Source organism: Pezoporus wallicus, unplaced genomic scaffold (assembly GCF_028554395.1).
Source record: "Pezoporus wallicus isolate ANWC-B61680 ecotype Strahan unplaced genomic scaffold, APGP_CSIRO_Pwel_v1 scaffold_3294, whole genome shotgun sequence".
Taxonomy (NCBI): Eukaryota; Metazoa; Chordata; class Aves; order Psittaciformes; family Psittacidae; genus Pezoporus; species Pezoporus wallicus.
The window spans coordinates 8,042,818-8,059,090 of NW_026635478.1; the positions used below are offsets into that span (position 1 = coordinate 8,042,818).

At 38.5% G+C, this 16,273-nt stretch overlaps 1 protein-coding gene across 4 annotated transcripts in view; it reads right to left on the reverse strand.

Annotated features, from left to right (window-relative positions):
* Window positions 1-16,273, reverse strand: part of ATXN10 (ataxin 10) — a 112,336-nt gene that overhangs the window by 90,521 nt on the left and 5,542 nt on the right. For 3 of the 4 annotated variants that reach the window (XM_057426813.1, XM_057426823.1, XM_057426806.1), the window contains exons 2-3: window positions 15,935-16,126; window positions 13,766-13,848 (exon numbers count right to left, since the gene is read on the reverse strand). In XM_057426813.1, the coding sequence (XP_057282796.1) occupies window positions 13,766-13,848; window positions 15,935-16,126 (275 nt within the window). The remainder of the gene's footprint in view (window positions 1-13,765; window positions 13,849-15,934; window positions 16,127-16,273) is intronic. The other variant, XM_057426833.1, reaches the window with a different exon arrangement.

Consider the following 16,273-nt stretch of genomic DNA (forward strand, 5'->3'; position numbering starts at 1 on the left):
GGCGTGCCCCCTCTACACTGGGGGCAAGCACAATGGTTTGCAAGTACTTAGACCAAATCACAGCCTCCCAACAGCATGCACACCTTGTAAATCAGCTATGAGTTTTGCAAATCTGAATTGTAGACTGTGAGCCATTGCACAGACCACCTTTGGTTGTTTGTAAACAATGGCAGAATGTTTTGTGATGTATTGCCATCCCTGGAAAACTAAAACCTTCAACTCAGCAGAAGGTGTAGACCTCTATTAGTAAAATGCTAGTTTCCACCACTATCATCCAGTTATTGACTTGTTTCCTTGTGGCTGCAAGTTAAAGCAACTTCCAGTCATAAAAAGAGTTATTTGCCTCTTCACCACCATGAATCATACCACAAATACTGATGAAAATGTATTTTCCTTGGAAAACAGTCTGTCTAGACTGCTCAAATTGAATGTACAATGCATATATGGGCTCTGTCATTTAAAGTTATTAAAATAGTGCTTAGTATTTTATTTCTGTAAATAAAATGAACGTCTAGCTACCGATTATATTTCTGCCTTGATCATACTGCACTTGCTGTAGTGCAGACTAGTAACCCATTTTTACCATTTGTGGAATACCAGGAATGTTGTGTTTAATAAGTTTCTGTTCCCACTCCTCATCTTCTCTACCTCCAAAAGGAAGTAATGCTTTTAACTTTTTTTCTTTCGCTTCAGAAATGCCAACTCTAATATTAACAGAACAGTATGTGCACTGACTGGACAACCATTCTGTTCTTGGAAGACAAATGTCTAGGCAAAACACTTTGTTCTTACTAAAAGGAGAATTTGACCGAACGGCAAGAAAAATCCCCACCATGCTATTAGAAATGTAGAGTTACAAGTGGATTAGAAGGGAGCTGGAAGAAACCATCAGACCACTCAATAAAATTAGCCTCTCATGCAAATTTAGTTCTAATGAGATCTCATAATGGTAAATTAAAAAAAAAAATCATTTCAAACCAACCTTACTTGTGCATTTACTAGGAAAAAAGTAGTTTTACAGCCCACTGACTGACATGAGATCAGTTTCATAATGATTCCAATTCATACAGCATTAGGAATAGTTATTAAATACAGTAAGAGGGGCACTCTCTTTATCTTCTGGTATTTTAATTGCATCATTTTTAGAAACTAAACATCTTAAGTGTGTTAATTTCTTTAATTAATTATCTATTAAAGTCTAAAGGCATAATAAATGGTACTCCTGTTATATCCCCACAAATAGCAAAAACACATGCCTGAGATTACTCTCCTATGCAAAGTAAAACATATCTAAGTGCTTGCAGACTTGGGAACTGCATTTATAAGCTTCCTGCATGCGTTAGGATGTAAAAATCTTTTTCCTCCAGCAACCTAGAAACCGAGCCTAAATCTAACAGACAATGTCTCTTTAAAGACCTTGCTGTAGCAAAATCAGCAAGTTTGAAGTACTGGGGAGTCTCAACATGGACTTAAACCGTGCCAGGAAACCAAGAAAAATAACAAGAAGGACTGGCCACCCACTATGTGTTATTCGTGGTATCTAACCATATGACACAACTACTGCATGATACCTTGTATAGGTCAAAGAAAAAAAAAGATTAACATGTAAAATACTAACCAAGCTCATGAGCAAATTTCTCCAATTATTTTTGATGGCATAGTGTGGCTGTTGTTTCATTTAAACCAAAATTTCCACCAAAGTGCTTATATTTTCCCTAGAAAAGCTAAATGGTCTTTTTCTGTAAGTCTGTGGAAAGGATATTAGACTTTTCCCACACACACTTTGGGCCATTTATAATCTGTACCTGGCTAATAAATGGATCATGGTCCTTTTGCAATAGACAGAAATCCACAAGTGAACTTACATTCAGTATGTTTACTTGCATTCCACCATTAATAAACAGTAATAGTTTTGGGACACCCAACAGCATCCACATTTTGGGCACTACCTTCTTTTACACCTATAAAGGCAGCTACTCATTGCCCTGTTACGACGGTTCCTTGGATATCACATTCAATGTATGCCCAGAGGGCAGAAGAAAGGGAAACAACTTGATGTCTCCTGGTATAAATTTGTAACTTTTCCTTTCTGCACTGGCAATATTCCCTAAAATTCCAACTGGAAAGTGAAAGACAGGCACATGGTGTTTCTCTTCAAGCCCAAAACTGCTAGCAAAAAAGGATATTGCAGAAGGGAAAAAAAATGTCTTGTAGTAGGCATCCAGAAAGCCCCGGTTAGAGACAGTACTCTCCTTTTCCACCAGAACAGTGCTCATTAACCAGAGTCTGGAAGTTGTGTCGTGGCAATAATAATCAAAAGGCCGAGAGAATGCCATGGTGAACTTCTACATAACTGTAACTATTTAATCCAAATGTTTTATCATTTGTTTTTATCTAAACAGATGATCGCTTACCCAAAGAGCAGATGCCTCCCATTATTCTCTTTCCCTGAATCTTCCTCCACCTCATTTGTATCTCCCTTCCATTTTCACTTTCCCTGGAGGAAGGAGTAACAGCACTCTCCAGCCTCTGTGGGAAATTCTTTTCTAGAGTATTTCCTCTCAGTACACATGAAAACAGTTAAGTTCCTTCTCCCTACATTACCTTTAGGACACCCTGTCTTCATGAAGCTCTCTGAATTAAAAGGATTGTTTGCCCCTTGCTTCCCACCTTGATTTTATGATCCTGACATCCTTGCTGAGTAAAACAAAACCCACCTAGTTCTATAAGAACATAATGTAGAGGATACATTATTGTAAAAATTATCTCTTCTCCACAATAGCTGTAAGAGAAGCTGTGGTGAAGGAGGAGCAGGGAAGAATCATGTGACCTGCACTATGCCCATCACTGCCGATAACCACAGGACCTATTAGGGATGGTATGTAACTGGCAAAACCCATCGATGTCTGCCCATTTCTGGTGAAAGCCTAGCAGCACGTTTTGAGAGAAAGACTGGTTCCTCCTCCTGCCTTTGATGTAGAGGGAAGCTAGAAACAGCCACAGAGCAGCTGCTGCAAGGTAAGATGATCAGAAAGATGATGGCCCTACTCACACCAGAGCTTCCCAGTGCAGCTGCCGATTCAGCACACAATGTCAGAGCAAAGCAAAAACACCACAGCCTTTCCACCCGAAGGCAGGGAATACATTTTCCATCCAGTATAGAACAGTAATTTCCACTCACCTTAACCCCCTCGCAGTAAACCATTGGTGACCATCTTAAGTCTACAGATATTTCTGCAAATTTGATTCACATATATTTATGTAGATGAGAAACCTGCCTCAGTATGAATCTTGTTGACATTATTTGCTTGTAGGGCAGTAGACAGTAAAGAGCAAGGAATGAAGGAAGGAAAGGGCTTACAGAACACTGTATTTAAAGGTCCACGGAAATACATTCATTACTGTTCATTTCAAGCCTCAATTAAAGTAACCAGAAACTATTCTAATTAAACAGACATCAGCAAACTCCCATTTCCTTTGTGCTCCAAGTGAATATCAGTCCACATTATAGAACCACTATGCATGTGTCATAAATCAGCAACATCTTGGCAGGCTGTACTAGAAAGCCTCCAAATTGCAGAAGGAAGAACAAAACAAAACATACTGCCTAAGAAGCAGTACCAGCAACAAGAAAAGGGAAACCTACAAGACGGCCCACTGACCCACTAATTGCTATGACTTAAGGATATTAGCTCAGGTTAGTCTCTCTCCTTGGAGCAAAATTATTTGTATTGACTCTGAGACAGTCAACACCTGTTTCCCTGTACAGAAATCAAAAACCATTTCCATTAATACCACGAAAAAGACAGTTTTGATCATCAGTGCAAAAAACATCGAACTGTTGGGAAGTATGAGCTTTTCTGTCACTATTTCAAAGTCTGCTACCAATGCCATCCATGTCACCAGTACCTGACAGGGGAACCTCATTAGGCAGGACCTGGTCTGTAGTTCAAACTGTGCTCAACAAGCCACTGCAATAATACACTTTTATGCTCACAGTCCACAGTAAATAAAGTAATTCAGTTCATCATAGCTTAAAGCAGCCAACCACTGCAGAAGCAACAGGATTAAAGTACAGAATCAAGCCCAAGGTAGGAAAAAACCCATTATCAAGATTCAAACTTGGTAGGACACTGAGACCAAAGTTAGGAAAAGGTTTTAAATCAAGAGGGGAGTCTTCCACAGGACAAACAAAGCATAAACACAGCAAGCTGGAGCTTACTATATTTGGACACAAGATCCCACAACTACAGTTGCTTGTGTTATCAAGCGTCTAGTAATGATGATACAGGCTTTGCTGAAAGCCCCACTCTCATTCTTCCCCTCCTTGCCTCCCCCTTAAGAAAATGTTGCATTTAAATAGTGCCCCTTGTCCTAAAGCTGTTCTTCTTCAATGGATCTGAACTTGCACTCTGCAAAACTCACTCCACTCCAGATAAAATTGTAAAAAATACAAATAAAAACTTAAGTCATGTCTAAATTTCCATATTAATACCAGAAGTCACAGCCAAGACCAGCATGCAAAACAGGCACAGTAACACTGGCATTTACTCAAAATGACAATTACTGCTGAATCACATAAATATGTTTTACTGTACTAACCCTGCAGGGTACAGTTAGTTGTGCCTGTACACACTGCACAAGATTCAAAGTGTGGGACCTGCACTGCACAGATCAAGAGCTGACCACTGCAGACATGGACAATTCTACACACACAAGAGTTAAGACAATTCAGTGTTTGCTATCTCTAGATAATTTATCAGTTTGACATGTCTTAGTCCAGGTTTGGCTCTTTTCCTTCTTCAGACAGCTGAAAGAGGTATAAAAGTTGGCTCCTTATTTTGCAGTTTCTGAAAAAAAGGCCAAAGGCCAAAGACCTGGAACAATGACCTGAACCAAGGCCCACCCAAATCAGTCTTTCCACAGCCTTTAACGGCTTTTGGTTGAAAATACGAGGACCACCAGGAGAACCTTCTGGCCCACAGAAGGTGGCAGCAGGTTGACATGCCTAGGAAGGGTGAAGCTTGCATGGCTGTACTCCTTGATGTAGATGTTCTGAAGACAATTAATTCAAAAGCTGTGGCAGTATTCACCAAAACACAGCACCGACAGAGCACTTGTAAACTTCAAACTGCAGTATAGGGAAGAACCAGAACACTTTTGCATCTGATAACTTGCCATTGCCCAGCAGCAAGAATGCCTAGAGTCCAGCCTGCACCATTAACTAGCAAAGGGGCAACTGTCTACTGTTAGAAAACATTGTATTTTTTTTTTTTTATTTGAAAGTGAGTCTGAGTGCTTTCAAAAGGTGACTATGCGTCTGCCAGAAACATCTGTACTAGGAAGTACAATTAAAAAAAAAATAAAAATCAATGAGCTAAATACAAAGGAACCAAAAAAAAAAAACCAAACAAACCAAAACCCCCCAAAACCAAAAAAACCAACCAAACAAAAAAACTACCCCTGACCAACCCCAAGTGGTACCGAGAGAACAAACCAGTTACTTAAAACTTTCCTGTTTGGTAAAGTAGTAAAATGCTCTGAGCTATAATAATTAGGGGATAGCAAAACTCAACAAAAACACAGGATTTTCTTAAGCTATGGAAACATGAAACCAAAATCCCAATACAAGTGCAAACAGCAGTTTACTTCCACCAGATAATGTATCAACTGATTGTTACAGCATACACTCTGTAAATGCTACAAAGACCATGAAAATCCCAATATTATTTTTACAGATTGGGAAAACACAAAGGCCAAAAACAGCACCAATAACTCAAATAAGAAACTCATGCTTATGTTTACATAAAAGTTTGATGAGTATAATATATTTGTCACACTCCCACAATTATTCCCCGAAAATACTATAAATATTATTTTGACAATGTAATTACAGTTTTTACTTTAACAGTGGCAGCGAAGTACTGGCACCAATCCTCCATACAAAAAGCCTAGCAGACAAAGCAAAGATCACACATGGAAACTGGCAAGTCTTATGATCAGGGCTGTCCTTTATTTATTTGGCTAAAAAAAGTCTGTTTAAATTAGTGTCTGGTTTATTTAAGCTGTAAAACAGAAGTAGTTTAATTATCCTAGCAGTAAGCAAAAGGAAACCCCAAATACAAAAATAAATGGAAGTGCAGATTTTTAAATTCTCTTTTCTGCCAAGCAACTGAGGCACGTTCAGCACCCCATGGACTATGGGTCCATTCAGGAAACACTCTTTCCCACTTCCTCTCCCTTGAAAGAAAAGTTAATATGAACTTAAATTGACAAATGTCACCTATTAACAGTTCAGGATGTTTTGACTCTGTATGACAAGTAAAATGGTTTAAGCTTTATAACCACTTGCTCTCTCATTCCACGTAAACCAGCCCATCACATATGACTCGTGCAAAAATCTGGAGTAATAATTTATAGTATCTGCTCTCAAAAATCTTTCAAAACCAAACCAACAACTAAATCCCCAATAAAACAGCATGCATTCTCCTCAACAGATAAATATAGAGGGCATTGATGTGGGATGAGAGGAAGGATTAACTTTCCTTCCTTAGTCCTGCTGGTTTAAATATAGTAGCCATTGTGTTTGAGAGTCTGCAGGATACAATTTAAAAGTTACATCTTCTCCAACTGTAGTCACATTACAGTGAAATCCATATAACCAATCCTGTGTCTCCACACTTGTTGTCCAGACAGCAAAAAAGATCTCTGTTTATAGGCAATAAAACTGAGCAATGGTTTTCCAAATGCTTTCACCATGCTGCAATATCTGTCTAGTAAAATCTACCATTCCCTCACACTTCCCAGGCATATTTTAAAATGTTTATTTTTCATATATAAACCACAAGCAGTATTTTGGAAATGAAACCATTCAGAGCAACATGATTAAAGAACTACAAAAAGCTGTGAAAGATGAATGTGTTGGGTTTTTTTTTTAAGAACAAAACAGAAACATGAAAGATCCCAAACAGGAAATAAACGAGAAGCACAAAGGAGAAGGGCCAGGCTCATTTGGTCAATACTGGCATTCATTAAAGGCTATCTAAGTTCCATAGCTGACCACTCCATTTCTCATTCCTGGTAATTTAAAATACAGTGCTGAATGACCAATCATGCCAAACGGTAAGGTACAGGGGAAAAAGAGAAGAGAAAATTATCAAAAACAGGCCATAGATAGACTCCTATGCTAGCATGAAAGCCCACTGAATCATCTAGCCCTGATTTTCAAACTAATGAGTTCTGCAAAAATACCACCTGACACATTCTGAAAAACTCTGAGTATTTAATTCTAGCTCATTTTCCAGTTGCTAAGATTGTGCCTTTTTAGCGGAACCAAAAGCGTAAGTGTTGCTGTTGCCATTGCCTTCCAGGAGAAGAAAATAAATGAACAGATAGACAGATGAATATTGACAAGAATCAAGAAATGGGTAAGGATGCATGGCTACCCACTCAAAAAAAAATAAAGGAAAATCAATTTAGTGTTCTTCAGCAGGTTTGAGAATGTCACCTTCCCCTGCTTTTCCACACCATCAAAAAAAGTCCCATTTTTCCAGTGCAATTCCAACTAGCAAATGGTTGAGCACAGAACTAGGAAGAGGTAAGAGCAAAGAAACATTCCATGTTTCATCTCACTAGTAAGGACAGAACCGGTTTATTTCTCCTATCGTCTTTTGAGGAGGTAGAAATTATCTGAATCACTTAAGAGTTATTCATTCATTTTTGTTTTGAAGAATACTTTTGCAAACATAGCTACTCAAAGCCCCCCATTTTACTTAGATTCTTCTTCAGGGAAACAAAATAATTAAACATCCCATTTTCTGTAAAGCCTGGAAAACAACCATTTTTTTAGAATAGATAAGCTACCCAGTGCAGCTGCTGTGAATTTCTGATCTCATTTCTTTTCGGGGACTTCTTAAGAAAATGTCAACATGATTTTCTAGCACTACATGAACTACAGCAGAGAACTCAGTGGCTTTTTAAACACAGCATGCCTTCACCTTCAAGAGTTCAAGTAATCAAGTAACTTTCTTTGCTCAATCATGTGATGTCTTCCTGCAGACCCTGGGAGAAAGGTTTTGCCTTCTTATTTCAAAGATGAAATACTTCTAAGCTATCTGGCTTCTGCAAGAAATAGTATCTCTGAAAGCTATATATAGCCTAGGTTCCTTACCTCTTCTTTTTGAAGCACACACACACTCTCTCTCCTGCCTTTTTTTTTTTTTTTTTAATCTCTACGAAGGAGTGATGATGTTTTTATTTTTAGAGTTCTGAATTCCAAGGTTACTTACTGCCGGTTTTTCTGCAGAGTATGACTCTTCCACAAGGGCAGATTAAAAACTACCTTTCAATGCACTTTCTTCCTAGACCACAATCAACCCATCAGGCAGCAATGGGTCAAGAGCAATTGCTTTTTCATTAACTAAAAGAAAATACACATGGTAGCTGATCAAATCAGTTTGATATCTGGAGAACACTGACTGAAGCTGAACCCAGGTTTCAGGTGGTCTTTACCTGAAGAGCATCACAGGCTTCCTGCTCTTCTGCTTAAAGCAAGAAGCATTTCTTTATAGCTCCCTTGTAAGTACACGGCGTTTAGAGCATTTGTAAAATGTTTAAAACAAGATATTCCATATTTTCCTACACATCCTCCCTCAAGAAAAGAGCTGTGAACAGGTGTTAGGCATATGATACTCATGTTGCTGAACATCCTACCAGAAAATGATCAAGTTACTATAATAAGCCCAGTATTAAAAAATTTACATAGAATCATCTTTCATCCCTGCTTGTAAAGGAATGTTTTAAGTTCTGTTCTGAATAGAGTATCTGTAGCAGTTTAACTACACCTGAACATTTCTCAGAAAATTGGAAGCAAAGCCAAATTCCTGTTCAAGGAGTCAAGCTTTTCATCCATGATAATCTACCCACCGTTTCTGGACTTCATAACATTAAGAGCAGTGAATGACCTAAACTTCTGTACAACAAAGCTGGCACATCTGGACCCCGATTTTGAACAGATGCTGTTATCATCTTCCCATTAACGCATTTTTATGCGGCTTACCCTGGTAGATTAAAACCCCTAAAAACTTAAGAAGGATGGTATCAGGACAGCATAACAATACCCACGCTACTTGATTTAAAGCTAGCTCAAGCATCATCAGCAGCCTGAAACTGAGGAATGTTGGCATGATGCTCAGAGCACCTCTCTCAGGCACACACAAACAACACAGTATTGCTCTGAAGCTGATACGGTGAAGTTGCATTCAGTTCTGTTCAGAGCAGACAATCAACTCATTCAGAGAACTTGCACAACAAATTGTCCCATGAAGGGCAGCTATCAGGCATTCAATGCCTTTTTTATCCTAGAGGAGAGAAAAGTATTTTGGCAGCTAAATGCTTTTTAAGCAATTATGCTGAAATTCAAAGTACATTCTTCAGCATCCGCAGTATTTTGAAGCGGTGAAAGGTTTGAGAAGATCTGTTTACAAACAAAAAAGATTAAAGCTCTTCTGTCCAGGATGGGGTAGGGGTGGAAATCGATGAAAGGATCAGATGGGACACAGCCTATAGAATATAAGCTTGCTTCAAAACAGTTATGCCCGTGCTTGCAATTTATCAAGAAGAAACAAAGTTACCCATTTTTTCCAGATTTCAGAGATGAATTGTAAATCCAGATCTCACACTCTGGAATCCAAAGATCCATCATCTCAACAAACCTCAACGTACCTTCCCTGAGGTCTGCTAGATTCTGCTGGAAAGCTTAAGATTTGCCATAGGAAAAAGGAAAAAAAATAACCTCACAACCAAACCAAGACACATGCTATGAAGTGAAGGAGATTTTCTACTTGGGTTTCTGACAAGGATATTTCCTACGTCTGCTGCAATCCCTAACATACTGAACTACTTCTCAGCTCTTAAGAGATCTGGGTCTGCTTTAAGTTCAGTTAAAGTTCATCTGGCAGCTTCATCAGCCTGCTCCTCTGGCAAGTGTTCTTGATCTTTGTACCCACAGCAGAGGAAAAAAAACAAACCAAACCAAAAACCCTTGTTATGATGAGATTTTCTTTTTTAATTAAATTAAAACAAAAGGGATATGCAGAGGGTACTACGAAAATTCCATTAAATCTATACTCTGCAGACACTTAATGATTTGTTGGAAGACCGTGGTCTCAAATCACTTTAAAAAAAAAAAAAAGTAACAGACCTTACTGCAGCATTTCTACATGAATAGACGGATTTCCTGCATCTTCAATCCCTATCCAAATTAATTTTGAATTGGGGAGAAGGGAGAAGTATTTGTCATTGTCTGTCTCCCCACCAGGAATATCCAAGCTCCACATCCACTTCCTAGACCTTCAGCATGTACAAGAACATGAAGGTGAAACCCAGTTGTCAGATACTGTCCAAGAAGTGCAGCACTTGAATTTTTCTCTGCTTGATAGAACTTGGAGTTCTATCTTTTGCAGAGAAGAGGGAGGACTGCTGGAGCAATTACAAGTATGTGTGACTTACCTGTCACAAATCAGTCTTGATGCTGTCCAGACATTTAGCAAATTGTCAAACACTTGTTTAGCATCATTGCCTATCAATCCCCTGCACTAATCTAGCTGTTGGCTTTCACTGTGCAACTCCTTAGAGCAAGCTCTCTTCTCTAAATACTACATAATATGAATTGCTCACTACAAATTAATACTAGGTATCCTAAGGAACTACAAGAAGAGAAACCAGCCTATGAAATGCAACTAGTGTTGGGAGGTAAGCAGGGAGAAAGAGAGGGGCCAAACAGCTATCTGTAGCAACATCTTACAGGAAGGGCCGAAAAATGTTCTTTTAATATATGTATACAAAGAATATTACTACAGGGATGACTGGCTTGCAGGTGGAGTTGGACAACCTTTATATGCCATATGTAAGAATTAACTGGTTATTTTTAAACTTCTCTGAAGCCTTAAAGAGATATTCCAGGACAGACATACTAACTCACCTGCAGCTTTTCTGGCCCACTGCCTCAGTGGCATACCATATGCTCAAACAACAACTTTTTCTACAGTTGGCAGGAACAAGTACATTACAAGCTTTCAGGAATTCATCTAGCTTTTAACAGTGTTTAAAAAAAAAAGAAAAAGGCTGAAAAATTGTATTAGAATTGTTACAGTAAATACACTGAAGAGGCAAATTAGCCATGAATATAACACTTGGGCCTAAGATAAACTATTACAAAAAGTCTTTCTCCTAGCAAAGAAGATACAAAGTAGTCTGGATTCAATTGAATAAATCTTAGCAACAGTTTATAATCGCATCACTTTGCACAGCACTTCCTTTTTTGCTGCTTTGATCATGTCTCCTCCCTTAGAAATACCACACTGGTCACAGCAGTGGCCTGAGAATACATAATTTATTTCATTTCTGGTTTTATCCATTACAGATTTCACTACACTGAACTTTAGTACAAAAACTATCACATCATTCAGACTTACCAGTCTTAACAGTTACCAATGGATTAAGAGTGAAAACACACCATAGATGAGGCTAAACTAATTTTTCAGTTTGCATAAAGAGTTTTCAATCTCTCTTCTTCATAAATACAATAATGTATGAACTTCAAATTTCTTCAGCCTACAATGATTTGCTCTGGGAATTTTTCACAGGGACACGAACCGAACATTTAGTGTTGCTCACTTTGTGACACAGCATTAATGCTTTATCCTTGTATTTTGCTGCTATGGAAGCAACCAACAATAAAGGATCTAAAATACCTGAAGGATATAAACAGGCACCAAGAGGGATCATCAAATCCAAGCAGCCATTTAAGGGCAGAAACGCATCTAAATGAACAACTTGAAATATTCCACTTAACACCTAACTATCTGCTAGAACAAAACAGACTGCTACTCTAGTCCTGTGACTTGATTTCCTATGTGAAATATGAGAAGGAAAATCAATCATGAAGTAGAAATACAGCTAATAAACACAGTAATATTTACTAATTTCAGGGGTTTCTTTTGTTTCAACAGCACTATCCAATTTTGCATCTCTTTTGAAAGTATGACTAATAATCCACAGTGGAATGTAACTGTTAACTTCCAAGGTATGCCCTATGGAAGGGGTTGGTGCTCTAACATTCACTGCTGCTTCTTCAGACCCCAACAGCAGCAGAACAGCACACATGCATATGATAACCCATCAAGGAAAAGTCAGTTGCCACCAGATTAAAGAGGAAATATCCAGCCATGCATGTAACCAACGACAGGTACATCCTGCTCGCTCTCCTGCAAATGCTGGGAGGCACCAGTGAAAGGTGATATTCCCATGCTGCAATTCCTGAAGCTCTGAATAAGCTGAAGGTGGGAACTCCCCACGGCAGCCCTCTGAGCCTACTGCTGTCAAGGACCCTCATCCTTGGGGTCAACATCAGGCTGGACAAAAAAAGCATTTCAGTTCCCATCACTTTTCCTTTTCTCTTACTCATCTAGGAAGAGGTTCACAACTATAGAGCAGGACATTCTTGCCCTTCATGCCTCTTCCCAGTCCTCCCTGTCCAACTGTATGACACAGCTTGAAAGTCACTCCTGTGTGCTATCAGTTCCTCCTCTTAACAGTCATTGATCAAGCCCTCTTTTTGCCACACAGGGTTTGGTTCTGGTCCTCCCACACTGAAGGGCTGTGCATCACCAATCCTTCCCTGGAAGAAGGATTCCAGCAACAGATGAAGGAGTGAACATGGCTTAAGCACAATACTGTTACATGCCTAAAAGGCTTCATTTTGAGACAACTATAGCAGCAAAAGGAAAAAAGAGTATCCTGGACTACAGTGCTCTTTCACAGCTTTATAGAGGTATTTGAGGGTAAGTTAAAGTATGACAGTAGTTTCATTTGCTTTCACAAAATGATATAAAGCAGCAACAGGAACCCAGTAAAAACCTCCTCCAAGTAATGGGAATGAAAAGAAATAAAAGTAGCAAGAAAAAACAAATGTTCCCTACTCTCTGTAACCACAGACAGTAAAGACTGGGATCCAATGCCCTGTATCAAACTCCAAATACACAGAGGGAAAGAGATTATAAAGAAGAAAATTACTGAAAATGTCTTAATGTCCAGTGAAATGAGTTTGCTAGACATCAGGAGCAAGAACTGCCATTAAGAAGGGATACTGCAGTCAGATTTTCTCTTCACTGAATGAAGAAAAACCCTCATCCATTAGGGAAATCTGAACACTACTCAAATCAGTGCTTAGTTCTTGGCACTTACCCTGACTGGCCAGCAATCACAGTACAGAAATGAAAAAAAAAAAAAAAAATCATAAAAGTCACAGCCAAAATTTGTTTCCTGGAATCATCTAAATTATTTCAAGTGTCATCAAAAGAAAAAGTTAGTATTCCGTTATTTCACTATGTTTGCAGATCAAACAAAAAGACAGTAAAACAGCAGAACGTATCTGGAATGGAGATATTACAGGAACTTTTCCCTTTTGCAATTCAAATAGGTTGGTAAATTTTAAAGAAGTTTCCACATATATTTCCTTTAACAATCTACAGGGAACAGTTGAGTAAAAATACAACTGGACTATATCTGAGGCTGGATTTTCTTCAAGCAGCGTAAAGAAAAGCACTCTCTCCTCTCCCCCCAAATTCTTAACTGCAATTCAAGAAAACAATTAAACAAATCTATGAAAAAAATGCATCAGTAAGGTGACATCATACCACCACAAGACTTCCCACATAAGAAAATATAGTGCAGGCTACATGTTTAACAAAATCCATAACCTTACCAGCCAATAACAATTCTTCTTTGATTTTTATTCCATGAAGCAATTTGATCAAATGGACAGATGTAGAGATGAGACCCAGGTTCCTGTTATTAAATCAGGGGGAAAAAAAGCCAACATTTTATATGAAATACACTCAAAGTGAAAAGGCTTTCATTGAAGTTAATAGCAAGTCTTTAACGTCTTCAGAAGCTCTGAAATAGATGGTAATTTCTCCTCCTTAACTGTACCTGACTATCAGTAGCCACACTACTACCACTGGAGGCAAAGCAAACAGGTTTACTACATTAGCTTGCATACTAACAACTTTGGACACAGTACCTTCAGAACCAAGTACCCTTTCTTTTTGCTATTCTCTAAATCAGATGTCAAAAATTAGCAAGTTATTCCTGTCATTTAAACAGCTTTATTTGTGTAAAAACTTTACTTTTTTGAAGTTCAAGTGTTCAGGGGAAGTGTCACTGTACACTGCTTAGTAATAAACTTTGAGAATTTTATATAACAACAAAGTGATTAGTGACCACCAGCAAACAAACAACAGGGTCAGTTCAAAAGTAAGCATACAAAATTCTTGGGGGAAAGCAGGGAAGTTAATCATTCGTCTTTCTCCAGTGAGAAAGAATTATAATTAGAATGGTTCGGGTTGGAAAATCCTTTAAAGGTCATTGTCGTAGTTTAAACCCAGTCAGGCAACTAGTCAAACCCCCTTGCTATGGGCAGGGACACCTTCCGCTACACCAGGTAGCCAAAAGTCCCATCCAACTTGACCTTGAACACTGACAGATATGGAAAAACATGGCAATAGTGGGGATAAATCAGTGAAGTGAAGCCATTTGGAAGCAAAACTACCAAAATAATTCTACAGCCAAAGATCAGCAGTCCTGGAGGCAGACAACATACACTCCAGGATGTGCATGATACAGAGTAAAAAAACAGAAGTCAAAGAATGCAGTATAAGCAGATGAAATTTTCAGCTTTAGAAAATAAATGGAACTCAGATCTCCATAAGTAGGTTGCATCTACCATGCTAGTGAAAAGCACAATCTCACCAGCTCCCAGCCCCACAATTCTGCTTCCCACATTTTGTAAATATGAGTAACTATGGAGCTACAGCAACTTACAATAGGGAACCCAGTCTGGCTGAACATCCAGCCAGCAAACGTCTATAAAAAGCACATAAACTCTGTTAGAGCAGCTCCTTGATGCACAACACGAGTGCTAGCACTGCCAGGACAAAAATGCAAGAGCCTGAACTTAAATTTATGTTGTTCCACAAGTACTGCCTTCTAAGAAAATTCCTGCAACTTTGTGGCATTAACAAAACTCTGCCCCAGAACAGAAGCTGCAACTTTGTCCCATGTCAAAATTATATTTACTTCAATAAACCAAATTTGACAAGCCCTATGAACCCAAATTTTAAGAGTGTGCTCCACAACAATTCTTCATGATCTAACAAACTTACAACCGCGCTTTTTGTTGGGATTTTTTATTATCTTTTGGTTTTTTGGGGGGTGGTGGGTTTTGGGTTCTTAGGGGGGATGCTTGCTTTTTTTTAAAAGAACTGCATATAGACTACCATGTTTTCAGTAACTACAGCTGGCTGTATCCCAAGCATCCCCTGGATGTTGCAAAGAGAGTCTAAATAACTTAAGGAGACAGGCCGACCTCTTACCATCCATTAGTATCAGTTTATCTCTATATGTATCAGGGTTGATATCTCTATATGTATCAGGGCTGATATGCACAACTCTACATGCCATACTTTGTCATGCATGCCAGACAGATACACCTGTACCTTAAAAAACATAGTAATCCTGTAACTGATAATTAAGACTATCTACTTATTCATTATGTTAAATAAAGAAATTAAAGAGAAAAAAAGGACAGTTCTACAGTCAGACTTCCAAAAGGTTTATATCATTTGCCTAATCAACTTGTACTAAGGACACAAACACTCTGTTCTATTATTCAGCAGTGCCCCAAACTCTGACCTATAAATAGGTCAGCTATTTCTGTTTCTTGCATACTTAATTTCAAGTGATTGAATCAAGCAGGAAATACCAGTTAATAAATCAACTAACACAGCAGCGTAAAATAATAATGTCTATAGAAAACCACACAAACATCATAACATTATACTTTTGGATGGGTTAAAATGGATCATAACTATACCTCATGACATGTTGATTCTTGGCACACTCAACACAAGCATTCCTCAGACATCTGAAACACTCTGCTATAAGCAGCAGGCGGGTGTCTAGATCTACCAGTTCACAGGAGTCCTTGTAGGCCTGCTCAATCTCACTTGAGACGCTTCTCAGGATTTCCAGGAGATCCTGAAATACACCTTCTTTTGCCATTTCTCTGAAACAAATGAATTTGTAGTCAATAACAACAACAAAAAAAATGCACTGCTGTGAAAAAGCCTGTACTATGACAATCTTCCTGTAAACATGAAGATGTGTCTGCAACAATCTCTTAACTATCCATAGCATATAAAGTCTTTCAAGT